General features: G+C 58.9%; 9 protein-coding genes across 9 annotated transcripts; 4 read left to right on the forward strand and 5 right to left on the reverse strand.

The window, feature by feature from the left end:
• Positions 1-696: 696 nt before the first annotated feature.
• On the reverse strand, positions 697-1,288 carry BXZ73DRAFT_99351 (kinase-like domain-containing protein; the record flags this gene model as incomplete). Its single annotated transcript, XM_048027973.1, has 3 exons — positions 697-920; positions 979-1,147; positions 1,205-1,288. 3 exons carry the CDS (start codon positions 1,286-1,288, stop codon positions 697-699), a joined length of 477 nt encoding a protein of 158 aa, XP_047880038.1.
• Positions 1,289-2,906: 1,618 nt separating this feature from the next.
• BXZ73DRAFT_99352 (uncharacterized protein) lies at positions 2,907-4,632 on the forward strand (the record flags this gene model as incomplete). Its single annotated transcript, XM_048027974.1, has 3 exons — positions 2,907-3,117; positions 3,172-3,962; positions 4,024-4,632. 3 exons carry the CDS (start codon positions 2,907-2,909, stop codon positions 4,630-4,632), a joined length of 1,611 nt encoding a protein of 536 aa, XP_047880039.1.
• Positions 4,633-5,682: 1,050 nt separating this feature from the next.
• BXZ73DRAFT_99353 (uncharacterized protein) lies at positions 5,683-7,133 on the reverse strand (the record flags this gene model as incomplete). The annotated part of the gene is made up of 7 exons (XM_048027975.1): positions 5,683-5,702; positions 5,763-5,913; positions 5,969-6,064; positions 6,116-6,448; positions 6,501-6,596; positions 6,671-6,881; positions 6,943-7,133. The coding sequence occupies 7 exons, from the start codon at positions 7,131-7,133 to the stop codon at positions 5,683-5,685; spliced, it is 1,098 nt and encodes a 365-aa protein (XP_047880040.1).
• Positions 7,134-7,715: 582 nt separating this feature from the next.
• On the reverse strand, positions 7,716-10,542 carry BXZ73DRAFT_99354 (uncharacterized protein; the record flags this gene model as incomplete). The annotated part of the gene is made up of 4 exons (XM_048027976.1): positions 7,716-7,746; positions 7,804-8,473; positions 8,528-9,828; positions 9,884-10,542. 4 exons carry the CDS (start codon positions 10,540-10,542, stop codon positions 7,716-7,718), a joined length of 2,661 nt encoding a protein of 886 aa, XP_047880041.1.
• A 941-nt stretch (positions 10,543-11,483) lies between these two features.
• BXZ73DRAFT_75899 (uncharacterized protein) lies at positions 11,484-13,322 on the reverse strand (the record flags this gene model as incomplete). The annotated part of the gene is made up of 12 exons (XM_048022304.1): positions 11,484-11,702; positions 11,757-11,954; positions 12,003-12,113; positions 12,171-12,450; positions 12,508-12,574; positions 12,626-12,701; positions 12,752-12,805; positions 12,864-12,921; positions 12,978-13,014; positions 13,071-13,111; positions 13,147-13,236; positions 13,291-13,322. 12 exons carry the CDS (start codon positions 13,320-13,322, stop codon positions 11,484-11,486), a joined length of 1,263 nt encoding a protein of 420 aa, XP_047880042.1.
• Positions 13,323-14,560: 1,238 nt separating this feature from the next.
• Positions 14,561-16,373, forward strand: BXZ73DRAFT_99356 (uncharacterized protein; the record flags this gene model as incomplete). The annotated part of the gene is made up of 12 exons (XM_048027977.1): positions 14,561-14,595; positions 14,647-14,733; positions 14,783-14,805; positions 14,856-14,892; positions 14,954-15,011; positions 15,068-15,130; positions 15,183-15,255; positions 15,312-15,378; positions 15,432-15,714; positions 15,767-15,883; positions 15,936-16,151; positions 16,203-16,373. 12 exons carry the CDS (start codon positions 14,561-14,563, stop codon positions 16,371-16,373), a joined length of 1,230 nt encoding a protein of 409 aa, XP_047880043.1.
• Positions 16,374-17,379: 1,006 nt separating this feature from the next.
• BXZ73DRAFT_75901 (kinase-like domain-containing protein) lies at positions 17,380-19,538 on the reverse strand (the record flags this gene model as incomplete). The annotated part of the gene is made up of 7 exons (XM_048022305.1): positions 17,380-17,603; positions 17,669-17,755; positions 17,815-17,989; positions 18,040-18,161; positions 18,221-18,789; positions 18,844-18,946; positions 19,532-19,538. 7 exons carry the CDS (start codon positions 19,536-19,538, stop codon positions 17,380-17,382), a joined length of 1,287 nt encoding a protein of 428 aa, XP_047880044.1.
• An 882-nt stretch (positions 19,539-20,420) lies between these two features.
• On the forward strand, positions 20,421-21,750 carry BXZ73DRAFT_99358 (uncharacterized protein; the record flags this gene model as incomplete). The annotated part of the gene is made up of 3 exons (XM_048027978.1): positions 20,421-20,858; positions 21,510-21,571; positions 21,624-21,750. 3 exons carry the CDS (start codon positions 20,421-20,423, stop codon positions 21,748-21,750), a joined length of 627 nt encoding a protein of 208 aa, XP_047880045.1.
• Positions 21,751-23,871: 2,121 nt separating this feature from the next.
• BXZ73DRAFT_43547 (phosphatase 2C-like domain-containing protein) lies at positions 23,872-25,940 on the forward strand (the record flags this gene model as incomplete). Its single annotated transcript, XM_048019168.1, has 5 exons — positions 23,872-24,562; positions 24,640-24,742; positions 24,793-25,324; positions 25,384-25,846; positions 25,900-25,940. The coding sequence occupies 5 exons, from the start codon at positions 23,872-23,874 to the stop codon at positions 25,938-25,940; spliced, it is 1,830 nt and encodes a 609-aa protein (XP_047880046.1).
• Positions 25,941-26,244: the final 304 nt, after the last annotated feature.

The raw sequence follows: 26,244 nt of genomic DNA on the forward strand, positions 1-26,244 counted from the left end.
GACCTGCTGGCGCTCCCACTCGTACTGCTGCGCCACGCACCCGACCCGCTCGTACCCGCCCTTGACCCCCACGCTCCCCTACTACTATACCTACCCTTACATTATACCTACTATAGTCCCACTGCGCCTCGGCGCCATGCACTGCGGGCCTCGGCCCTGCTCTAGGGGGCGAGGGAGTTCTGACGGAGGGTGGGGGACCACCTGACGTACCCCTGACTGCGGCAAGAGGCGAGACCCGGGGGCCCATCGGCCACCCTTGACGGGCAGCAGGTTTAGATCTCGTCCTCCTTGCCTTGAATGGCCGGGAGTGGGTGCGGAGGTTTTTCACGCAGATGCATGCCCCTCCCACACCCGCCCGCTACCTTACCCACCTCACGGTCCCCACATGGTCTCACCAGTCCCCTCCGTACTTTACTCCCTTGGCCAAACCCCTGGCCGCTACCTGGGGCGTCCGTGAGGGCGCCTCTATGTTATCATCCCAGACTCGGCTGTAGTTAACACACTTAGCACACACGTAGCGTACCGCCTACCATAGGGCTCGGCCCTGAAGGGCGTTAAACGGGAATACAACAACAACAACAACAACAACAACAATACTACAGAAAACTGCTATGGCTACATTCTGGGAACGGTGAGCGGGGTGTGTCAAAGGTAACGATACAACAAGCGGCATATACGGAGGTGCAGCCGCCAAACCTAATGCGCGGGGCCGGTCGCGCGCAGATCGAAGTCCGCCATGAAGGGATCATTCAGCAGCTCAACCGCGGTCGCCCTCTTCGCCGGGTCCAACGCAAGCATCCGCCTCAGGAACGCATGCGTCTCGTCCAGCTCAGCGCCGCTGAGACCGACGCGCGCGAGCTGCTCCCGAAGGGCGCCCCGGCCAGAGAGCCGGATTCGGCCCGCCTTTTTCGACACCGATCCTGTTTCAAACAAGACGAGTCGTAAGCCAAAGCGAGCGAAGGTCGTGGCGGTGCCTACCGTCCTTGTCGAAGAATGCGCTCGCCCCATGACTGTTCGCCAGGGTCTCGGGTGGGAACGGGCCGAGCAGTTCGATCATCTGCGCTAAGTGAACGAAGTCGTTGATGTAGCTCTCCTCAGGAGGTTCGTCCGGAAAGAATGGCCTGTGCGGTAGGAGCAGTTCTAGAGCCTGGGCGCCGAGTCAGCCATGCGGCCGCTTGCACACTGACGGCGCACGAGTACTGACCACGCAGCCGAGCCCCCAGATGTCGACGGGCGCGCCCCATCGATCTTGGAATGTTATCTCAGGCGCACGAACCGCCCTCGCCATGGCGGGTTCACTGGTAGTGTCTTGGCTCGCTCGCCTTGCTGAGCGCAGACAACGCTCGGTTATAGTTTTGGGGACGGAGAACATGTCCGTGCTTACCAAAGGTAAACCCACGAAGCTGCACAAGGATCCGATGCAGCTCGCCATTCGGCGTAAGAGGGGAGTAAGGGGGCGAATCGACAGCACTGGCTTGCGCCTCGTCGTTTTTAAGGGTCGTGGTTTGTGCCGGAATGCTCTCGATATAGGCTCGGAACATGGGCAATTCTTTATAGAATAGGGGTACAACAATGTTTTTCGCCTTTATATCTGTTCGCCCAATCTGAGCGACACACGACGGCCACTGGGGACGAAAGAGAGCGAGCTCACCAGCATGAATGAACCCCAGGTGGTGTATGTCGCGTAACCCGAGTAACGACTATTTGAGAACGCGTTTGGCGAGGAGAAGGTCGCGAGCAACCTCGCGCTCAGGAAGCGCACGGCGAATGTCGTGTAGGGATGTGACGTATGGCAAGGAAACATAAAAGCGATGAAGGCTCTGGCTTTGCCTGGAAATGTACGAACCACAGTCGGAGAATCCCTGCGTGCAGCAGTACAACGCTTTCCCACTTTCCTCTTGACGTTTGACACGAAGATCAAGCAATGCTGCACGCAAGGGAAGCTCGACAATGGCTTCACGGCCGGCCAGGTCAGTGGTGGTTGAGTTGTGGACGTTGGCAACGAGGAGGATTCCGATTGGACGGGAATCACTTCGAGGAGTGGGCATGGGTCGCTGGAATACGGAGAGTATGCGCGGCAGCGTACCTGGAGGTGGTCCTTTCTACCAGCCAAGCAGAAGACTCATCTCCCTCCCCTAGCTGTCGGATTGTAGTGTACGTGCAATGCTGGGTGGCAAGCACGTCCCCTGGTTGAAGGGAGGCATAGATCGGGCTGAAGTCGCTGTCTGCGAATATGTTGTAGCGGGTCTCTTCTTGCTTTTCGGAGACAACTGCCTGTCTTCTTACGCCTGTAGCCTTGAATGCCGAGGGAGCAACAGACGAGAACTTGCACGACAGAATAGAGCGGGCATGGAGCCCGCCATACCTAGTGCCTACTTGAGGACGCGAGAGACCGCAAAGCCTTCGGAATAAATGGCGCATGTGGGCGAAGTACGAGAGAGAAGGTGGAGGCCCGAGGGGCAGCGAGGGGCCGACTCGGACGCCCGCCGCGTGCAACGGCCCGATTCCGGATCTAGATCCTGGGTCACGTGCAGACTCGGCTTATGCCGGTGGTCTCAGCCGTTGCGAACAGGTTCGTGTTTCTTCCATATGTGACGCTCACCGTCTGTTGGCCGGGTCGCGGAAGTATTATCAAGAGTGGAGTTGAACAGGGCTCTAACCGTGCAGATTCCCGAAGGAGTGGACAATGGACTTGCGATCGCCGCAAACAATGGGAGATCCACGGCGCACAATGAACGCGGCCACGTGAAGTCCCGCCCGAGTGGTGAAGCGAAGTCACGACACACGCACCTTTGTTTCAAACAGATTATCTAATCTTCTTCCTCTGCAGGTATATGTTCAGAGGCGAAGCGGTGGTCTGCTCCTTACCTCCTCCCACAATCCTCCCTCGTCACTAGCTTACCACCATGTCTCGTTCTAAAGTCTCTCGCAAGAACAAAAACAAGAACAAGAACAAGAGCAGGAACTCTACGTCTGCTTTGCATGACGTCGCCGCGGAGCCTGTTTCTCCCCATCTCTTCTCCGGCTCAGATATCTTTCAAGCACACGGAACCTTCAACCGCCCCGTCGAGATCGATGTCCCCGTCGTGACACCAAGTTATATGGACGCTCCAGAAGGTAAGCATGACTGCTGCATCGGTGATATGCAGTGCACCTAAATTCCCTGCTCAGCTCGATTACCTGTGGAGCTCCTCTACGCCGTCGCTTCTGTCGCTGACAGATCAGTCCTCCTCACGCTTTGCTGCGTGAGCAAGGCATTCAACCACATCGCGGCCGCCTCTTTGTACAAGTTCTTACTCTTCAAGTCGCCTTCCACGGCAGTCAAGTGTCTAAGGACTCTCTGCAAGCGTCCGGGTTATGGAAGATGCGTTCAGTATTTCACCCTTGATTTCTCTCGCGAGACACGCCGCCATCTCTCGTCGGGCTTCCACTCACTCTTCAAGCGAGCTTTGAAGAATCTCCCGAGTATCCACCACATGTCGATCTTTGACATACCAGGTATATACCTTCGCGGTGCGCCCTTCCGTCTCTGCGAACTCAGATTCGGAGGCGTCTGGGACCGCGATGTCGTTGTCTGGCTTGAAGAACAGACTGGCCTCAAGCGCGTCTCTTTCCTTGCCACGACACCGTCCGACGGGGTTCTGTCCCAAACAGCGCTCCCTCTCCTTCACACAGTACAAGTCGACTCTTGGCTTGCTCCGCAGCTCATCCCCGGGCGGTCTGCACAAGTCATCCTTATTGTTGGCGAACTCAATAGTGTCAAGAGTCGACAGCGCTTCGAGTCGGCCCTGTGGTGTCTTGCAAACGCTCGAACTCCGACCGAGTGGTTAGCCGTCACGGTCACCAGCCACGACTTCGCCACCTGGGCGGATATGGCTGAAGCTCTGACACCCGTCCGGAAGGCGCTCCCAGACGTAATCTCTCTGAACATAGTCGTGGTGCAAGGGCCTGATCTGAACAAGGTGAGTCACGCTTTGCTTTCCCCACTGCGACACGAGGCGGCTCACCATCGTGCGTCACCAGATATTCTTTGACGCGTTCACCGACTACGTCGGAGGCTTCAAGAGGCTCCGTCACCTCGCGTTCGACGACCTCCTCATGAACATCACCGCCATCCCCGACAAGCGCCAGATCCCCACCTTTCTGCGCGAGCTCGAGCGCCGCTGCGCGACGCTGCGCACCGTGCGCCTCCCGCCCAACTTCCAGCTGCACGCGCGCATGAGGCCCGCCGAGTGGGTCAACCCGTACGTCGTGCGCGACCTCTACCGCGCGAACCAGCGCGCGTACGAGGGCGGCCTCCTCCGCATGCAGCTCTACCTGGAGAAGATCAAGCGCAACCTCCCCCTCATCGGCGTCCCTCTCGACGGGCTCTTCCTGGGCTACCCGATCCACAAGGGCCTGCTGCCGCTGTACGAGGAAGCGGGGCCGCGGCGGATCTCGCTGGCCGAGCTCGAGGAGCTGACCAAGGACCTGGGCCCGTCGATGGGGCGCTGCGCGAGCCTCGCGAAGGAGCAGTACTTTGTCCCCCCGGCGATCGAAGACGACACGAAGGACTACGAGGTCCTCACGGCGTCGGTCAAGACTGCGCAATTCTTCTTGAAGAACTTCAGTGTCGAGTACGATGGGCCTTGAAGGTGAGCTCATCATCTCTGGTCGTGTACAATCAACTCATTGGTATCGGTTCTACGGAAGGATATCATCGCAACGACGTCGGATGTATGAGTAGGAGGTCATCGGACCCGGTTGACCGCGGTGACTTCGGTGCGAGTCTGACAGCAGGAATTTAGTACACGAAAATTTTATCAGCGCGTTCAATGAGATTTGTTGATTTTCGCGAGCACTGTGAGAAGTCACGTTCCTTCCAAGACGGAGTAATCCATCGAGTGAGTTTCACTTTCACGGCGTACGTAAGGTCTGGGGCCGACGCAGTCCGCCGCGTGCACTAGGCCAACTTGGTCAGGTGACCGTGTACTGGGGCGCTTCCGACATGTTCGACTTTCAAAATTTGATCAATCTCTGCTTTTACATGATAAGTTAGCCCAATCCCATCCAATGTTGGAGGCCCAGCAGGGAGTTGTCGTGGGTACATCGTACCTGAGGCTCGCAGCCGCGGTGAGCCATATTGACGTCTTTCAGACGCTGCAACTCTTGCTTGAATTAAATCCATCTTGGCCGCGCAAGACTCGCTATATCGGTTCTCTGGTCTACACACTCACACGGCGTCACTGGCTTGAACGCTCGAGACTCACTCTGCCAGCGTGAGATGTTGAACACACTCGGCAGTGCGAGCCTATGTACAACCACCACCATTGCGTTCACGCCAGAGCTCGTGTTCACGTCCTGTCAAACCCGCGCTCCAACCCGCGCTCCAACAAGGCGACTCTGAGGGCCATGAGCTGCGTCTGTCCGATCTCTCTTTTGGGCCACGAGCCTTTTAGAGCGCTGCGCTGGGTGGCAAGGTGCTGAACATAGGTGAAACCGAGCTTGTCGATAGAGGTCCTGTCCTGTAGAATCATCTGGTAGTTTCGATATCGGTTTGCGGAGACCGGACGCATCGAAGATAGTACGAACGGCGTAATTGAGCGACGAGATCAATTAGAACGATTCAACAATACGATGCGCAAGAAAGTAAATCGCCAGTCGACCCGTGAAGACAACGCCAACAAGGATGAGGGAGGGTATCTAAATGTCCAAGGTACGTGCTAGCTCGCATGGACAACATTCTTAGTAAAGGAAACGGCAGAAGTGGAGGGGAAACGCACATGAAGTGTCCGTCTCTTTTGGGAGTGCATCCATCTTGCGCACCCGTCCATCGCGCAGCCGTGTCCTGATGACTTTTATGTGCATTTTCGCGAAGGCGAGTGCCGGCCACTGGCCCTCGTGCTTCTCGAGAACCGGGTGCTTCTCTGCGATCTACGGAGATCATACGTCCCCACTTCGCGCGCGACAGGGTAACGGACGTGCTCACCTGCCGCCGAAACGACTGCATCTTGTCCTTGTCTTGTTTCGTCCAGTTGATCCAGGGGTCGAGCTCAAGCGTTTCAACGAGCTTGGCTGCGTCGGCCTGCAGAACGCTCAACACAGTGGCAAGACGGGGCGCACGAAGGGCACTCACCCGTATCTGGACAAACGTGGCGGGTGCGAGGCCTGCCGCGCTGCGCAGGCTGGGTAAGGTGTCTCTCATCTTGACACGGGGTCGGAGGATGAGTTTGCGAGGAAGACCCTGCGCACGGGGACCAGGCGCAGAGTCTTGGGCTTGAGGACGAGCGGTCGCTCCGGCTTTGGCGTCGCTGAGACCTCCACGCACGCCGCCCCTCTTCCGAAGCCCCGGGGGGAGGGTGCCGACCCTGCGTGCATGTCCCCTCGCAGCGTACAAGAACATTCCCGCCATCAGCATCACCGGCCACTGGTCCACGTAGTCCCGGAGAACCGGGTGCCTGGCTGCAGCCTGTTGAGGGCGTTGTCCTTCGAGTGTGCGTTAGAGTAATGGAAGCACTCACCTCGCGCCTGATCCATGCGAGCTTCTGCTTGTCATGTCGACGAAAGTCGTCAAGGTAATTGAGGCCAGCTACGCGAGTGAGGGCGCGGACGTCGTGCTGCGCAGTGTTCCATGTGCAAGAACGAACGGGCGGGTGAGCACTGGTGGCGGCGATCGGGGGGAGGAGCTCACTTTTATGGCGTAGTACTCCTCGCTAGAAAGGCCCATCTTCCCGCGAACGTCCTTGGTATTATAGTGCACACCAGTGGGCCGGGGAATGGGCGTGACACCTTGGACGCGAGCCACATCCTGAACGTAGGGACGTTTTGGAGACAGAGCAGGTGTCGTCCGGGCGTTGAGGACGTAGGGAGACAAAAGCCTACGTAGCTGGGCCGAGCCACAGCTGTGGACGGAGCGAGGAGGCAGGATGACTGACCCAAGCGCAGGGGGCAACATGGAGGTACAAAGATGGGTCTGCACGGCCCGTCATCTCGTCCACCGTCTTCGGCGCTCCGGTCAGCGCGAGGCGCCTATACTTCCGCATCAGGCTCGTCAGTACATACTTGCCCGCGTCGTTGAACATACTCAGGTCCTTGGGAGCCTTGAGGAACGTCGGGTGTGCCCCCTCGCCAACGCCTCCCACTGCAACAGTCATCTCGCCCTCGCGAAAGAAATCTAGGCGAGCGTACAGCGATGAGAAGCGCGCGGACACGCGAGCCGCCTCGACTCAGTTGAGTGACCGCGGTCAGCTTCGACGCAGCGAGCAAACCCTTCGCCGTGAAGATGCTCCTCGCGCGGGGCGCGTTCTGGGAAGAACCGCGCATCTCGCTGCGTCGACCAGCACGCCATCGCTGTCTCAGCAGATCACACGGCGTTTCCAACATCGGCGTCACTGAAGCGGGACGATACAACATCAAAGAGGATACAACACAACACGATATACAAATATAACGATACAACATCAAAGCAGATACAGCACAACAAGAGAAGCTTGACACCAGAAGTCGAGAGTACAGACGGTACGGCAATATACATCAGTGTCCAACAATGTCAGCATATAAGCGGAAAAAGTCTGTTCCGGAAAGGGAGTCACGGGGCGGAGAGCCTTCTGAAAAGGCGGCTCTATATACCGCCGCAGACCCGCGCCGCGTTCCAGATGCTGAGTGCGGTTAGGCCGACATCGGAGGACGGAAGTCCTACAGTGCCCTGGCGAGGAGTGAATACTCCTCGCCCCCATTCACGGGAGCGCCTCCGTTGGTTCCACTCTCCTGTGAGGTGGGTGAGTTCCGAGAAGGCGGAGATGCTTGTATACGAGAAAAACGCACCCTAGCCCCGCGAGAGATTCCAACTGGCCCATCAGTACGTCGAGCTCATGTACCCATGCTTCCGTCACCTGTGGATGGGATTGCACGTAGTACTCGTCAAGTCCCTGTTGATACGCCGAGTGTGTGTCTTCATCCCAAGCGCGCTCGCTGCCGTCGTTCATGGCAGGGGCGACCGAGGCGAACGCTTCCAGACCCATGGTGTTAGAAGATGCGGGTGCGTACTGAGGAAGCGCGGATGCTCCGTCCATTGGAGGTGCTGCTGGTGTGTAGTAGTGCTCCCCCGTCCGGTCGCACAACGCACTGCCGACTGTGTTACGGACCAAGGGCGCATCGAACGGGACCGTCTCCGGCGCCGTCGATGCGAACGTCTCGAGTGCTCCGGTCGTGCCGTTCGGAGTGCGTGCAAGCCCAGACAGCAGTCGATCCAAGTATTCCAACTCAGCCAAACCTCCATCCTGCGGTGTCACTTGGACGTCGTCCGAGAAGAAGGGGGTGAAGTCGAAGCTCATGTCTGGCTCATCCGGAGCGAACGTTCCTTGGGCCACGCCGGTGACAGTGGAGGGAATGACGGAAGAGAGCGTCTCTGGAGCTGATGCGGATGCGAGCCCGACGGATGGCGCCCTTGTTGGCGTGCTGGACGAAGACGCGCACATATCTTCCATGTCATGCCCTTCAAATATTGCTCAGTCAGATGGGGTGCTATCAAGGCGGACGACCGACTCACCCGGAGCGAGCGACAAGAGAGCAATTGCCGTGGTGGATCCCTGAGCCGAAGGTGAAGCGGAGCGTGCAGGTTCCGTCTCTCTCGGCGACTCGTGGAGCGAAGATGTTGATGGAACAGGAGAAGGTGGCAGAGGGATGGACGCGGCGAGCTGCAGTGAAGGAGATGCAGGGGATAACGCGGTATCTGACGACTCCGATGTGGCGTCTGAACCCATTGAGCCGGTCAGCGCGTGGTCCTGTGTGTTTGAGCACTGGGGCACGAGAGGCGGGGTCGGGGTCGGGGATGGTTCGGGCCGAAGTGACGATACGGAGGGAAGCAGGGGTGACGATGCAACGGGGGACTCGGGGAGCGGGATCGAGCAAGGGTCTAACGGTGAGGGGGGAGCAGCAATTGCATTGGCGTTCGGCGACGGCGCATCAATGGCAGACAACGAGGACTTCTCGCGGAACGTCGATGCAGGTCCAGGGGTATTCGTGTGTTGCTCGGGGGACCGAAGCGGATGCAAGGCCAGGTACGCAGCGGCTTCCGGTTCAACGTGCTGAGACGCTAACCATGATCCGTAGCATCCATAAAACTCGGCTTCAGAGAGAGATTGATAGAGAGATCGAGGGCATGAACGGCAGAAGAGGTGGGAGCACGGAGACTTCATGAATATGTCCGGGTCGATGTCCTCTCCGAGTTCGAGTTTGCCGTCGGAATTGACGACATCAACGTCGATCTCAACAACGGAGGTGATATCAGTGCCGCTGGAAATATATCCCGTGCAGGAGAAGAAACCATGGAACCAGCCAGAAGAATCCCAGGTGTCGTCAACGAGCATCTCCATTGATGGCGGAACAGGGGGCTTGTCTTTGGAGGCGCTCTTGATAGGGCGGGAAAGAGCGAATGACGAAGCACTGGGAACATTGAATTTCTGCTGGTTCGATGGGGAGATTGAGAAGTTGGCGAGACCAGATGATGAAACCGCGGCCGGAGGAGCACCAGCGAGCACGGGTGATTGGGCGGGCGCCTGAAGTGCGGGCTTCTCGGGGACGGGAAGCGCGGAACGTGCAGCGACGACCTCCTTTGTCGATGCGGCCGGAGAGAGGATGGCAGAGGACGGTTTTTCCCATGGTGCGGACTGGACTGCGTGAGCGATCCCTGATACTGAGACATTTTCCTCGTCGTCGGAGGTAGACGACGTCTGTGCATCACTGAGGTACGCCGAGTCGAAATCCTTCTCCGGATACCGTACGTTGAAGGAGCCCTCGTACGGGTCATCAAGATGGCGCACGGCGCAATTAAACGCAGCCCGGGACATGCTGTCTTGACACCAAAGTTTAGAATCAAGGTTCGACTGGAGAGAGGGACACGCACCGTCGAAGCTGTGCGGCATGGTCGGTTTTGGTCGAGGACGTCAAGCGGCGAGACGGGACAGACGGAGACGCCTTAAAGACGATGTCCCTTGTGTCTATGGGACGGAATAGATCCTCGATGACGTTTGGCTTTGGGGTCACGGCATTGGGCAGTTCTGCGCCACTGGCGGACGCGTCTGGAGGTGCACCAAGGACAGCGTCCGAGAGTGCTTCGGCGACGAGACGAACGGTAGCTGCAGCGTCGCGGACGACGAGGTCTCCACCGCGCAGCGCGAGCATGCCCCAATTTGCGATCTCATCTTCCTGTTTCAGCAACACGGAGGCGAGATCACAGACGAAGAGGACGAGGACGCAGAGCGCTTCGGTGGCGAGGTGGCGTGTGGCGGCGAGTGCGTGGATGACGATACTTTGAAGCGAGACGAGGGGGTATAACAGGGAGAGGTGGCACCATGATGTCCTGGGAATGCCACGATCCACGAGGGAGGATACTGGGACGACATTGGTGACGCCACTGAGATATACGCCGACGATGGCGCCGACGAGGATGGGGAGAACGAGCTGAAATGGGATGCGGGATGCGGGGACGGAGTGGAGGGCGCTGGTGAGGACAGTGGTCGCAGCTTCGGATGTGAAGTTACTGGGGTGGAAGACAGTGGGCATGGCCGGGGATGCTGAAGACATCGTCGCGGTGGTGGCGATGAGTGGCGTGCAGATCGAGGGGAGTAGAGCGCGTCAATGTGGGGTGGGGTGGATCGCGACGCCCGTGGTGTCTTTCTCCTAGAGCGCAATTGGAGAGGCGATTGGGAGTGTGCGTGGTGGTGGAGACAAGGTAAGGAGAACAGAGAGTCGAGGAGAGTGGCGTTGGTGGGTGGTGAGGATGGGCGCTCCGCCGAAATATGCGGATCGAGATTGGGATCTGTTGTCTCCGTGCGGACTCTCTCTTTCTCCCAGTGCCCCAAATACCCCGGTACCCCGTCCAATTTCCGTGCCATGGAAGCATCGTGTAATTTGGCACCATGATTAGACACGAGGCTTGAAGCTGAGAGGAGGGCTAAGAGTCAAGACCGTCGTGAGCAAAACGTTGGCGGCGCGTGGGAAGGGGAAAAAGGTGGTGTGCATCATCTGGGTTCTCTTCCGAAGCAGACAACGCCACCCTCGGTAAGAAGTCGCCAGAAGCACAAAAACAACAGCGACGGAACTCGGAAGGCTTTCCACATGTTATCCTGAACAACGTTGACTCACCAGCTTCCAGCGAACGCAAGTAGACTTGGACATCGCCACCTTCGTCCACACGGAGCAAACACGTTTGTTAGAGAAGGCTGGCTGCGACAAGAGAACAAGGGTGAGATATTGAACATTGAGGTCCCAACATGGTCCCACCACGGCAGTCCCGACAGCGGCGTCGTCGTCAGCGTGCGCCGTGTGGGCGAAAAATAATATGAAGCTCAATCTCCGACAAGGATGTCTCGGCCCGGCGACCAGGTGCGCGAGCGCAGTGCGACGAAGGACCCAGCCCGAAAAGAACTTATAGGATCGCAAGAAAGATGTCATATCATTAAGAGAAACATGCCCATTTCAGGCTCGAGTAACGCGAGGCGGTCTCACTGGGCAGAGATCTCCTGGGCGCTCATCCGGCTCGTGAGCGTGGCCTGCCTCTTCGGCGCACCAACGTCGTTCCCGTTCACGGCCGGAGCGTTGCCGTTGCGTGCCGACAGAGCGACCTTCCCAATCGCCTGGGTGGCCTCGTCAACCTTGCCCTCCATCGCAGCCACATCCCCAGTTGCGCCTTCCTCAGCGAAAGCAGAGGGGAGAGGGTCGATCTAGACGAGAATGAGCGAATGCGTCGGATGAGATTAGAGCGAACAGACACGCACGCGGTTGTCGAACCAGGCGAACGTGGTGGGGTTGATGTCCACGTACGCGTGGAACGTCCCACTTACGAGGAAGAGGAGCTTCCCGGCAAACGACGTGACCACCCCGTTCGTGACGGACTCGAGGTCACATTTGGCCTGGTCGCAGCTCAAGTTGCGCGGGACCTGCAGCGACACCTTGCCGTACAGCACGTCGTCGCCCTATCGCAATGTGAGCCCACGACAGCGGACAGCCAGAACGGGACGTACACATTTGAGGATGTCGACGACGTATCCGCGCGAGCCGAGCTCCTCGGAGATGTGCGTCAGGCCATCGGAGGCCGAGAACGGGAAGTAGATGGTCGCGTCCAGGGTGCGTCCCTGTGGATCAAATGCGATCAATCACGGATTCTGAGACGGCTGGTATCCTACACCCACCTGGGCGGGCCATTTGAGAAGCCGCGAGGCGTCCATAAACGCCTGGCTGTAGCCAGTCCCGTCGTGGATGACATACCGGGACAGAGTGGGGTCATAAGACACATTCAGCGTGACGCTCGCGGCGGACAGCGTACGCAGGTCCCGAGACCAACACAGATACCCCGACGAGAGCATGCCCTTGGTGATCCGCTGGCCCTCGGCGACCGGCAGCTGGTCGCCGGGGACGATGTAGACGTTGAGGTACGGAGCCCAGCCCTTGGCATCGACGCTCTTCTGGTTGCTGTGGGCCCCAAACGTCAGTTCGTAGCGATCGGGGCTCGGTACCGAGTGCGCTCACAGAACGTTGGTGAAGGCGGCGACGGGATCCATCTCCTCCTGCATGCCGCCCCTGCCGACGATGAACCCTGTGCGATGTTAGGCTCACGACGGCGCATGAGAGATGAAGTGGCGCGCACCAAAGCCGATGTTGGCGTTCGTGCCGGTGAGATTGAAGCACTTGGGGCTCGGCTGGGTATGAGCGGTTTGGGGTGCCTGCAATGAATAAGCACCCTACCACGTGCAGTATGCAGCAGTCCACGCACCGTGAACGAAAATCCGGTGTTGGAGTTACCCTGGAGACTGGTCTGCTGGCTGGTCTGCAGGAGACACGCACTGAGGTTACAATGAGCTCGAAGGGTGCGTCAAGTCACGTACCAAAATGTACTGGGCAGCGGGAAGGTCGCTGGTATCATCGAGCGCGGAGAAGGCGAGACTGCAGGCAGTACGTCAGAACACCGGTGAGGCGGCCGAAAGCACAGTGACACGCACTCGTCGGTCCAGGTGGACGCGGGAATTGAGGAGTAAACTGCGGAACGAGACGGTCAGCGACGAGTGCAGGCCGACACACAGTGAGGCAGTCACCATCAGGCTGGAACGTTTCCGCGCTGGGGAGAGACGTGAGCCTGAATGACATCGACGATATTGAGACCAGGCTTACCGCCAGACGATGGGGTCGTACTTGCTGTAAGCCCCGGTAGGCTCGAAGACGGCCACGACGCCGACAGCGGAGCTGTTGAGGTCGCCGGTGCTGCAGAGGAGGGTCTCGTCAGCAGATGAAGAGAATATCCGGAGGCCATCTCACCTCTTGATGGTGACAGTCTTGGTAGAGACCATTGCGATAGTGGTGGAGAGGTTGCTGGAGTGAGGGAAGTAGGTGGAAGAGCGGGGTACGCCTGCTATGTTGATCACAGAGTTCGATGCGAGTCTTTATACCCACTGCGTGCGCCTCGGACTTGTGGTTTGGCTGTCCAGAGAGGTCAAGTGCACCATGGATGGTTAGAGTCCGGCGTTGCGCATTGGCCGGACATCGTGCCCATTCGAGCAGTGCACGGGGTCGGTGCCGCCCAACGCGAGGCGGCGCGGCTGCAGAGTTCGGAGGCCGGGTATGGCAGAAGCACGACAGCGAGACAGGGAGAATGGGCGCATTACCGTCGGCGCGCCGTCAGACGGGTCCCACAGACAATGAAGGATGCCGATCTGTATTTCCCAAAGACGCTCGTCTAGTGGGGCTGATGATGTGCAGCCGGGGAAATGATGCACGGAGAGTTGTGCAGAACTTGGAGCCGCGACACAATGAGGCGACAAACCGATGCCTTGCTTCTTCGCATGAGTGCAGTGGGACTTGGGCCCTCGGATGGTGCTTGCCTGGGTTAATGGACGTGAGCGTTGGAAGAGAAGGGACGAGGACGGCGCAGGCACCGTCGGACGACTCCGGGTCCTGATCCGCGTCATGTGACACCCACGAGGCTCGTCGATGGCAGTAGCGCCCAACAAGGATCTGTCTCTTGTCGACCTCCACCGACAGTCCCAAGTCTTCCCCGCCTTTCTCACCGCACTCCTTACTCATCGGACTCCCACAGCACCACCAGAGACATCCGCATGACCTTGCGAGTGACGACGACGTACTGCGTCATGCACGTCCGCAGCCACCGGAATTGTCTCCGCGTCATGCTCCTCGACGAATGCGTGCCCGGCGACAACCCATGGGCTGCGTCTTGACGTCCTTGCGCCGGTCCTTCCTTATCGCTGGGCTCGCCAGATCAATGACCGTCATCCAGCCAAACGTTCATCCTCACCTCAGCTCACCTCGGCACGCCGGACAATCTCCAACGACGAGCATTCACCCAGAGACAGCCTGGGATTCCTCGTTTTGATCAACCACCCTTGCGGTGACCGGCATTTGCACACTCCGGAAACTAACCTCCTCCGGCCATGATTGCGTCGAAACCGTCCAGTATCCGCGGCGCTGGCCGAGTAGAGTATATATGGTGAGGGGTCGTAGAGGCGAATACTCAGAACACTCGTTCATATCCACCGCATTCTTCCCGCTGCACTAGCTCTAATCACTCACCATGGTTTGCACCACCAAGAAGATGACCGTCTCCACGTACGTTGGACTCTCATCCCTCTCACGTTGTCTGACATTCGCGTTTTGCAGGACGGGCGATCTCAACGGCTCTCCCGTCACCGTCGTCGTTTGCTTCGAGCCCCAGGGCACCACCTTCGACTCCACCATCGCCTGGCAGTACGTGCTCCGTGCTTTTTCCCGGGATGAGTGCTCACTGCTGTTGCAGAGTGAAGACGTTCCAGGATGGTGGTACGCTTCTGTGGTTGTGGTGTCGCACGCGCTCTCATGCTCTATTCCAGTTTACGACTCCACTAGTCCGTTCACCTGGACTAGCAAGTGCGTGCCTTTCCTTTCCTGAACGCTCTTTTATTTGCCCTGACGTGCTTTACACCCCCAGCTATGCCTTCTCGGCTGTCCAAGACCAGAACGACCCCCAGGCGTATCAGTACATGAATGTATGTTGTGCAGATTCCAGTCTCGATCGCTTCACTTACTCACTCGTCCGTCGCAGGGAGACACTCAGACTGCCATGCTCTTGGACACGACCACGACGCCGCCCACGTACTCCTTCACTGTGGGTCATCCGTTTGCGCGGATCTCGGCAGTATACTGATGTGACCGTGTAGAACCCGCAGGCGTCCAAGAAGCCTGCACCCAAGGTCTTCAACAAGACTGGGGCCAACGCCAACATTGGCTGGGGTGAGCTCCGTCTTCGCGCGCTCCTTTGAATGTCCTGCTGACATAATTCCTGCCAGGCTTCATCACGGCGATGGGTACGATGCAGGAGGCGATGTGCACCGTCAACCAGTGGAACAACGTCAAGTCAGTGTTGCATCGTCTCAGACGGCGTGCATGCGCTCACATTCTCTCTGCAGGGCGGGAGACTCGCGTGTGCCCACTAGCTGGGCCCCGGTCATGTCGATCTACGTGATCCCGAACTACGCGGGATCGCTCTCGTCCGGGGACCCGATCTCTTCGGCCATCGGCCAGTCTTACCTCAAGTACCAGCAGGACCTCCGCACTCTCAGCACCGCACTCACGGCCGACTTCGAGCTCAGCTACGACCCGACGCTGAGCGACTACGTCATCTCGGCACCTCAGGCGAAACTGCAAGCGTCTTTCGCCGCCGCCGCCGGCAGCGGGATCGGTGCTGACAAGGTACGACGTATGGGCTTGCGCGTCCAAGGAGACTCGCTCACGTTCGGTACAGCGCAAGTACAACGCAACGATCGACTTTGCCGGCATCGGCGGCGACTTCCTCCCCATCGTCAGCCAGATGCTGACCACCCTCATCTCGATCGGCTACGAGGTCGCCGTCTCGCTCTCGGTGCGTCTTCCCCTCCCACTACCAGCCTCCCTCGCTCACATCCCGCGCTCAGGCCACTTTCGCGGAGCCCGTGGCGAGCGTTGATCTCGTTCTGCCGTACACCACGAGCTGCGGCCAGGCCGAGAGAGACGTCCTGAACGCGATCGGCATCAAGTACGGCGTCGCGATCCTCGAGCGCAGCGGCCAGGCGCTGTCGTACGACCTCGGGACGTCCCGCGGCTGGACCCGGATCAGCCCCGCGTCCGATGACTGGAACAAGGACCGCGCTGTACGTCTCTCGGTGCTGGTCGAGCTCTCGTTCCTGTGCTGACGCTCGCAGGGTAAATTCGTCGCCATTCCTACCGCTGTGGAGGCGGTTGCTCCCACCAATGGCGCAGCCGCGAAGGACGCCGCTGGGACCAAAGGCGCGGTTGCGGTCGCGGCGGTGACGGCTGAGCCTGAGGCTATCAAGGCTGGCACTATTCGCCGCAGGAAGCAAGTCATCCTCTAGGGCGATGCTGTAGCGCGATAGTGCCTGTAGTTCGAATAATCTGCCTCGGTGTCGAAATTTATTTTCCCTTCCTTGCCGTTGGTACACGCTTCCGCGCCCTTGTCGAAGGCGTGCGCACGCGTGATTGCCTTCAAAGTCAGACTGTTCATGGGCGGAACCACTTCCAGTTGGTTGCACATGCTTCGTTCCCGGCCACGGTCTCGCCTCTCTTGCGAGCCATTTCTTTCCGTGATACCCTAAAGTCGGCCCGCTTTCCTCTGGCCTCGATGGCTTCCCGCCCCGGCGTGTAAGTCTTGAACAGTGCACACCCTCCGGCGGCTCTTTGTCTGTACTCTCGTCCAACGTGTTAACGACGTCAGCGACGCCACCTTCCGTCCCGTATGTCCCGCCAGGAGGAGCGAGAGGAACGCGTTTGTCGAAGGCGCGAGCCCGAATGGAGGCCCATGATGAAGGAGTCCGCGCCGCCTCGAGCGCGGCGGGGCTCGGGCTGCGCGTGTGATCGAGCGTGGTAGGCTGGAGCGCGGCGCGCAAGCACAGAGGAGACGGGCGCACTACTCGGCGATCTTGGAGAACGTGTTGGCGCATAACTAGACCGCGCCGCCGCTGTTGATGAGCACGTCCAGCGTGTCCCCCGATGAACGTCCCCCGGCGTGATGAGCGAGCGAGCGAGCGGGCGTCGCACGAGACTGGAGTCCTCCCTGTGAGGCTGGGTACGTCCGTTTATTCGCCCTTCGCGCCGCGGACGTTCGTCGTGTTCGGCTAGGCGGCAGCGAGGGCGCCGAGTGCGGCGGCGGTGTCTGGCGAATGCACGCGGGGCCCATGGTTGGATAGAAGCCTATGAGTGTGGCCGAAGAAAGGACATTGGGCCACAGGGATCTGCATTTGACGTCGGGTGCGTATCACCAGTAACAGAATGATCAAGGGACAGAGCCACTTCAAAAACACAATCGTTCAATTAACGGGCGACGGTGATGCTGACCCAACAGATCGAAGACAACAACATATGTTACGCGTCTATGGTACCATTGGTTTGCATATTGAACTTGGCCACGAGCGGGAATTCCAGAAGCTGCGCTGCCGTGGGCCTGTAGTCCGGGTCCAACGTCAACATTCGGCCCACGAACGCGTGCACCTCGTCCAATTCAGCGCCACGCAGTCTGGCGTTTCTCAGCAGCTGCTGGAGAGTCCCGGGACGCGGGAGCTTCATCACGTCCGGGTGCCTCAGTGATCCTGTATCGTGACGTCGAATAAGCGACGAGTCAGCCGAGAGTATCCAGGATCTCTGCACTGCTCACCGTTCGAGTGAAAGATTTCGCTGCGCAATTCCTCCGGGCACCTCGCAAAACTCTCAGCCAAGAATTGGTCCGCGGGCTTCAGCGATCCTGGAGTGGGGAAAGCAGTTGGTCAGCCATGAGGCTCCCACAATGTCTGCACGTCTCACCATCCGGACGGAAAAACCGGCTTCGCACGTTCTCCGGGCACTTCGCTATGCTTGAGACAGAGAAAGGGCCCAGCAGTTCGATCATCTGCGCGAGATGTGAATAGTCGCCATATTCACTCTCGTCGTAACCATGCTTAGGGAAGAAAAGGAGGCTCGGAAGAAGCAATTCCATCGCCTGTGTCCATAAGTTAGCGGAATAGCTGATCGTTGCGAATGGGTACTGACCAAACATCCGAGCGCCCAGACGTCGATGGCCTGGCCCCATAGACGACCCAGTATGATCTCAGGGGCGCGCACCGGCCTAGGCATGGCCTTGACGCCAGTGGTATCTCTGGGCGCCTTGATGACTATTTCACACATGCTGCTCAGCAAAACGATTCGGAAAAGAGAGTATTACAGCGCTCACCGCTGCTAAAGTCACCCAGTTGCACACGGATATTGGGTACCTCACATTCCTTTGTAAGCGGAGGCGTGCGGTGTTCCAAGAATGCACGCAAGCCCTCCTTACTATCGGCATATAGCGGTACACTGAGGTTATCGGCTTTGATATCTAGTCGTACGAGGTCAACTGGCAGCCCATCGAAAACGTGGCGAACAAACAAGGCGCGCTGACCGGTATGTATGAAACCGAGCTGGTGGATGTCGATCAGTCCACGTATTGACTGCTTGATAACGCGCTTCACTAGCAAGAGGTCGCGATGAAGGTCACAGTTCTTGAATCCACGACATATGTCGTAGAGGGTCGCAGCATGGGGTAGGAAGACGAAAAAGTGGAAACCGCCTCGCTCACCATTGTCGCAGAGGCCAATGGTATGGCGGAACGACATACGTCCAGCCTTCTCATCAAGTGCCATATGGAGCTTCCTCAGTGCCATATGCAGGGCAAGCTCGGCGGTCTCCCCAGCTTCCGCCCTCACAGAGGCCTCTCCCGTTAGGATTTTGGCCACAAGTAGGGAATTGACCTCAAGGCCATATCTGAAGATTGAATGAGTTATTGCGCGGAAAAACTCTGGGACCCTAGCGGCGCACCTCGAACTAATCCTTTCCACGAGCCACACACTGGACTCCATTCCCAACGCCAGCTTTCGTATCGTCTTGTATTCGCAGCCGTCGGTAACGAGCACGTCTCCCACTTGAGCAGAAGCATATATTGGGAGAAATGAAGATGAGAGGAGTCTATCATCCAGGTGGGTATGCTCTTCGACACGGTTGGGCTCGCCAGTGAATCTGAGTCGTCCAAGGCCTGGAGCAGCCGCGAGCGGCAGAGTCCTGCCTGAAGACGAGTGGCGTGACAAGAGAGCACGAGCATTCATGAGACCACTGCGAAGGGGCGGTGTGCCGATGTGCAGTCGGCGAGAGACTGTGCGCATCTTAAGAGAAGTGTAGTCGAGCAGGAGAGAGCTACCCAAGGCGCGCCTCCTCACATCACGAAAACGGGGGCGAAGTGGTAAGACGCCCGATACTTCCCTATCTAGGAAGTGACGTAATCCCTTCCTGATGGCATTATAATCCATTGTAACAGCCCCCAATCGTACGGCTCGGGGCGATTATTGTATCAGTTCGGCGTACCCTTGCATGTACATTGACATATCTCGATAATGTGATGCTGTCCCTGTAAGTTACTTGTAAGATCCGATAGATATAGGGTGGAGATAGCAACGCTAGGCCGAGCCTTCTGTGTGCTAGAAGAGAATACCGAGGTTTTGAATGAGCTTACCCGACATTGTGACGTATTGAGCATGTGTCTGCTATCATTGCGGACCTACCACGCACCCATTATACAAGTGTAGTTATCGGCGTCTATGACCGGCGCCGTCGCTCGACACGTCGCGACGCGTCGGCTGGCAGCTTACGAGGATGCATCGCGGACGTTGACTACATCCTCCTCCACCCTTACCTTCCACACTCCTCGCTGCTCTGTCACTTTTTGCGGACCTCTCGTTTATCAGAAATGCTACTCTAAGTTCTTGGATCACTGTCCTTCCAGGAGCTCGAGTCGGAGCTCGAGAACGCGCGTGCGCCGCTGCTTGAAGAGAGCACTTTGGGGTGAGTCTCTTCCACAACTACTCGCGCTGCCCTCCCCGCCAATTCCTTTTCTCCTGGCTCGTCGCCTAGGGACGGCGTGGCACGGACGAGCTCATTCCCATACCCTGTGCGACGTCTAAAACATTGCCCTGCTAGCTTGCCACTCCGTGCGTAGTTCTAAACAGCGGACCTAAGCCCCCGAATGGCGAATACGCTGATCTTCGCCGAGCCAAGCTGCAACCTGTACGGCCGGTGCGGGAGTAGCGCGGAGCACGCCGCGACTGGTCGAAAAAGTGCGTTGCGGGCCACAAGTTCGGACGGGTCGGGGCAGGCTGCCACAGGGAGCTAGAAGGCGAGCCGCCACTTGCCCTCATCTGCATCCTCGCCTGCACCACTGACCACGACCTCGCCCACGCCGCCACCTTCACTCTCACCCTCATGGCCTCATCCTCAAGGCCTCACCTTCGCCTTCGCCCTCGTCCTCGCCCTCGCCCGTGCCCGGCCCTCTCGACCTTGCCCGTGCTGCTGGCCTCGCTCTGCACTAACTCCCCCACACCCGCACCCGCACTCTCCACATCGCTATGCCCCATCGAACCGTCAGCCCATCAATACCCTCAAGGGCCCCTCGTCTCGCCTCCGCATTGCCTGTGTCAGCCCATGTCTCGCCCCGTCCGTGCCGTTCATGTCTCGCCCGTCTCACTCGCGTCATCTCAAACGACGCGCGCGAGCTACCGCCCACAGACGTCGAGCGCACCAGCCCCGAAGCGACAGGCATCGCAGCCAAACGACCCCCCGACCTGCTCATGCTTGTACGACGGACGCTCGCGCTGGACGTGCTCGCGGTGCTGCACACGCTCGAGGGATGCGTTCGGCTCCCGCTCAACCATGGCGTCTACGACGTGCAGAACGACCAACCTATCGCTGCTCTCCTCGCTCTCGCTGTCCTCACCCTCATACACCTCCCCCGGAGCTTGAACACGACTGTCGGATCAAGTCAGGAGAAGGAGAGGTTCACTCAGGTGCGCAGTTTTCTCGATATCGCCCGTGCCCGCACCGTCTCCTCTTTCGAGAACCAAACTCGCCAGCGGTGATAAGTGCGTTTCTTCTCCCCCTCCCCCTCGCTATATCCCACAACGGCCATGGGAGGTTTAAAAGTGTGTCTGGGACGAACCCCTAGTCGTGGTCAGACGTCATCGGTGGGGAGATTAGAATCCGGGTGAGTTCTCCGCTTTGTCCTCCTGTGCTCTGCGTCTTGCCTACCGCCTCCCAAGGTCTCGGCCACACCACCAACCCCATCCCCACAACGAGCATGTCCCAAAGGACGTGCACGGAACGGTCGTTTCACTGGCACGGTCATGTTGCGATGTTGCTGCCGCTGTGTCGCACATCGCCTGCCTGCCGCCTCTGCCCATGGTGCGATTGCCCGCGTCGTGCCCACCTCGCCCACGTCTCGCCCACGCGCCGTCCGTATTGCCCCCGCGTCACCACATCGCCCGCCTGCGTCATCTGCGTCACCCACCTCGCCCACCTCGCTGCCTTGCCTGCCTGACCCATCTCACCTTTACCTGCCTCGCCGCCTCTACGTCACCCACCTCGTCTCCCCCTAACCCGATGGTTCCTCTCCCCGCTCTTTACATTACAAACTATTCTACCACACCATTGTTCGACAGATCAAGACTTCAATGTTGGACGATGAGCGGCCCGACCATTTGTTGGCTTTGTCACGGACAAAGTACGTTGTTGCTCTCGTCATCTGTGTGGATTGCACTAATATTGCACGCTAGGGAGTGTCTTGGAGAGCAATGGGATGACGACGAGAACAACACCAGCAGCCCTGAGGGTGATCGCCGTCCCTCAATGGCGTCACGCATGGTTGCTCAGGGCAAGGCACGGAAGTGTGCGTCTGCGTAACGCGTGGGGCCCATGTGGGTCGCAGGATCTGTGGCTGCTTGCTGGTCGGGGTCGGCAGATGTACCTTAGCCTCGACTCTAATGCATGCCACTCTCGTTGTGCTTCGTTATGAGAGTCCGTAAATATTGGGTTTTCATTCATTATCCCACGCTGGGGACTCTACCTATGCACTACCAACCCCTCCCAAATCTCCACCAATCTACGCACTCATTGGGCTACTGACCATGTACACAATGTTGCTGTAAGACAGGATGGATTATAAGTTTGCACCATCTCTGATAGCGTGCAAGGTGCACAATACTTGGGTACATTGGGAGAGTATTGGCATGTGATTTCAAGCTTCAAGCGTGCATGATAGTGGCACTATCAAGCGCTGTAATATTGCACCCATTCCATTTGTTACAAGTACCTTCCTTCGGATTATGTACAGATCTCTACCCGTGGCAATCCCTGCTGAAAACTGCCCCTTTTTCGTGATGCAGCTCCGCGAGGTGAGGTCACGTGTCATTCCGAATGCGGAAAAGTCGTTGATCTCAGCCGAATGGAGACAAACCGAATTGAGAGGGCCACCTCCTTTGTCGTGCACAAGCTCGGCTGCAAACTCTCGGGGTCGCCGCATGCATGTAAACGGGTTCGACCGGCGCGGGGGCAGGGAAGGGACTCCCTACCTATGCAGGCGCCCAACTGTTTACGGTAATGCCATGATGTCATAGACTCGCGAGCAAACCACTGGCGGAAGCATGTATTGTACATTAGATACTCGTCGTGCACCAGGATGAGGGCGTCCGAGCCTTTTTGGCTGGTCTCCAGTGGCGAGCATCTCTTCGCCGCGTTCCCAAACTAGACCGGCTTCGATCGGTGGGTGTGATGCCGTGTCCGGACCATATGCCTTTTGTACGAGTTGGCGGGGCGCCGAGAGATGCTGCACTTGATGAGATCCGCGTCGAGATGCATGGACGTGTCTCCCTGTTGGCGGCTTTCATTCAGTCGTCGAGCGTCCGCGGTTATCCAGCGACGCACAGGCGCTCCCGATAATGAAATAGGCTGGCCCAGAGACAAGAGTGATGGGCGTTTATGGGGTCACAGACCCCACATCGCGTCTACTACCAGCCGGCGTCCATGAGGCGAGGAAGTTGCGGGGCGAGGCGGGGTTTGCGGGAAGCATACCTGCCCTGGATCGCGAGGGAGTCGCAAAGCCGGTCGAGCCCGGTGGGAAGTCCTAGAAACTGCACGAGGTGGAGTGAGACACGAGATGAAAGAGGCAAACGCACCGTGTGCGTTGAGGACGGTGGGTTGAGTTAGCTATGTGTCATGTAGGACGCACAGGCAGCGTCAGTACTCGAGCAAGCTAGCGTAAGTACTACGCGTTGATGTTTGTGGAGTCTCCCAAATTACCTTTATGCGCACGAAGCTTCTGGCCCGGCCCAGGCCGGCAGATATGGCGTCAGCTGCTTGCACGGAGCTTATCAGGACGAGAGCCCGGTCTGAACGGGCAGTGCCCACGGGATCGGTACGGAGGGCTCGCACGCCGTCGGCGAGTGAACGGCGTCCCATTCCACCACGTGTGCGTCGTCCAAGCCCCGATCGAGTATGGGCGCAAACGGAGCGCATCGGCTGAGCACGCTCGGAGGACGAGCGGATGGCAAACCAGGGGCAGCGCGGGAAGACGCGCTGGCCAGGGGGAGGTAGAGCGAGGATACCGCAGCGGGGCGCGGGGAGCGTCGTCAGTGTGGGGCGGAATGCACGTACGAGGAACGATCCGCGCGCAGGGCGGCTTCGGATACCCCGAGCGTGCTAAGTATGCGCTCCTCGTCTTCTCCACCCTCCGCGCTGCAGAGCTTGGTTTGAACAACGTGAGCTGAGCTGAGCTGAGGAGGAGGAGGCGGCGAGCGCAGGGATCGGGCGAAATGGGCGGCGGAGGTTGAGCGGAAATCACATGGCCGGCGGCCGCGCGGGAAAGCGCACGTGAGTCGGCTAGAGTCGGGAGGCGAGGCGCCGGGGCCCCTTGAACTGGGCCGGGCTTTGGCTCGATCATCTTCCCCGCTCCTCCTCTTTTTCCCCACCCCAGCCCCGCCGTCCCGCTCGCCTTTCGCGACAACGGCACCGGCGGCCTCCATGGCCATGAAGCCCATCCAAAAGCGCCTCTACACCGTCCTCCCCCGCCCTCCTTCCATCGTCACCCCCTCCGTCGCCTCCACCTCCCAGCTCCCTCTCCCCCGCGTCCGCTCCAACTCTGCGTCCTCTCCCCGCTCCCTCTACACCGCCTCCCACCTCTCCTTCTTCGATGCATCTTCCCCCCCTCCCCCACCACCCACATCCCGCGGCAACAGCGTGGTCATTGGCACCCGCATCGCCGCCGAGGTTCGCCCCGAGGTCGAAGGCAATCACCCGTCCTCTCACCAGCAGGCCGGCCCCCTCCCCTACCCGCTCGCGCTCTCCCTCGGCCAGTCCGAGTCGTCCCCCCATCTGCCGCTCTCGCCCTACAATCCCTTCCTGCCCTACCAGGTGCTCTCCCCCCTCTTCGTTATCTCTGCCAAATCCAACGACACCCCTGCCCCGGACCCCCGCAAAAAGCGGCAGCGCGCCCGTTACCACCTCGACGTCGGTGCGTACGGCATTCCGAAGCGCTCTCGCGGGCACTGCGTCGCCGGACGCGATGGTCACGGTCGATTCGACGTCCGCCCGGACCCTGGGCTCACTCCGGAGGAGCTCGCGCGCGCCGTCCAGGTCGGCGAGGACGCGTACTTCGTGAGAGACAATGCGATGGGTGTCGCCGATGGGGTCGGGGGCTGGTCGAGGCATCGACGAGCAGGTGAGCTAAAATTGCGGCGCGGTTCCCGTTCGTTGCCGTCGGGCAGCGCTTGTGATGGTTGCTGACTTTTACGTTAGCGAATTCTGCGGAACCAACGCCCAGCGCGCTTTTTGCACGACGATTGATGCATTATTGCTCGGAGGAGGTGGACGCGGCTGCGAGTGAGCGTTCGGGTGCAAGGTGCGTAATCTTTGTCGTCCATTCCGGTGTGTCCTTACACCCGAGGCTAGTTTGGCGCCACCAGAATCGCACGCAGAGGCAGATGACCTGTGCGCGGAGCTCCAAGACTCATTAGAGGAGCTTGAAGAAGGCCTAGACGTCCTTATGATCTTGGAAAAGGCGTACGAGAAGGCACTACGGTCGCACGTACATCGTGCAGGCACCTCGTCCAGCAGTTCGCGGTCTCCGTCTCCTTCCGACAGCCTTTCGAAACGTGCAGTTTCTTCGTCCGCTTCCGCGTCCCTATCGCCGCACTCTCCATCCCCATCGTCAGCTCCGTCCCGCAGCGCCCCTGGGGCCATTCCCCTGTTCGAAGGCTCCTCGACGGCGCTTGTTGCAATCCTTGAACACCCGTCCGCCCGTCCCGCTAAGGCATTAGGAGACGCGGCGTTGTTCAACCCGCAGCCAGCGTCGGGAAAGCCTAGTCAACCGGAGGTCAGCACCGATGGTGCCGTGATCCGCATTGCCCACCTGGGCGACTGTATGGGGATGTTGATCCGGGGTGAGGAGATTGCATGGCGAACGGAGGAGATGTGGTGGAACGTGAGTCTTCTTACTGTGTCCGAGGCACCCAACCCTTCTTAAGCCCGTTACTGTTTTAGTTCAACACCCCCGTTCAGCTCGGCCCGGCGTCTTCGACCAGGCCGCACGATGCCCGCATTTTCACCGTGCCGGTGGAAGAGGACGACATTCTCATCTTGGCCTCGGACGGGCTCTCGGACAACCTATGGGACGCTGAGATTCTCGATGAGGTCGCCCGCTTCCGCCGGTCATTCATGACCCCTGCTCAGGAAGAACAGCCTTTTTCAACGGACGGCAAGAATGCGCCAGTCTCCGCGGCTGCCCCTGCTCCTGCAGCGACTGCGACGTTCCGACGAAGTACGCTCGCGGGCATGCTGAGCGAGGCGCTGTGCTCGCGCGCGAAACGTGTGTCTGAGACGCGCGGCTCGCGACGAGAGAAGAAAACCGTTGCAGCACCTGCGACGTCGGCGACGGAGACGGACGTGCCGTTTGCGAAGCGGGCGCGGGAACAGGGGAAGCTGTTCGAGGGTGGGAAGCCTGATGGTGCGTCTCTCCAGTCTTCTCTCTATTAATCACCGCTGACCCTGGGGCCGCAGATATCTCGGTATTGGTCGCGGTGATCTCACCGGTAGAGTAGAGGACTTGCTCCATGTTGTTTGTCTGTGTGCGTGTTCTTTTGCGTCTGTGCTCGTCTGCCTGATGTCGTATCCCGCTTGTCTTGTCTCTTCTCGATACATGCTCTCTCCTGAACCCTGCATCTCTCCCCATTTCATTCCGCTGGTGATACCACCCCAACTCCTCTTCGTCTTCTCGTCGTGCGTGATCATTGATCCTCATCTCCTCTCATAGCCACAGCAGTCAGTGCATATGCTTCTCTTGTGAATTATTCTTATACGTCACCGTCTCACATCCCTCACCGTCTCTTTGCCCGCCCGCTCGTT

The sequence above is a fragment of the Epithele typhae genome (genome assembly GCF_022376455.1).
Source record: "Epithele typhae strain CBS 203.58 chromosome Unknown BXZ73scaffold_11, whole genome shotgun sequence".
Lineage (NCBI taxonomy): Eukaryota > Fungi > Basidiomycota > Agaricomycetes > Polyporales > Epitheliaceae > Epithele > Epithele typhae.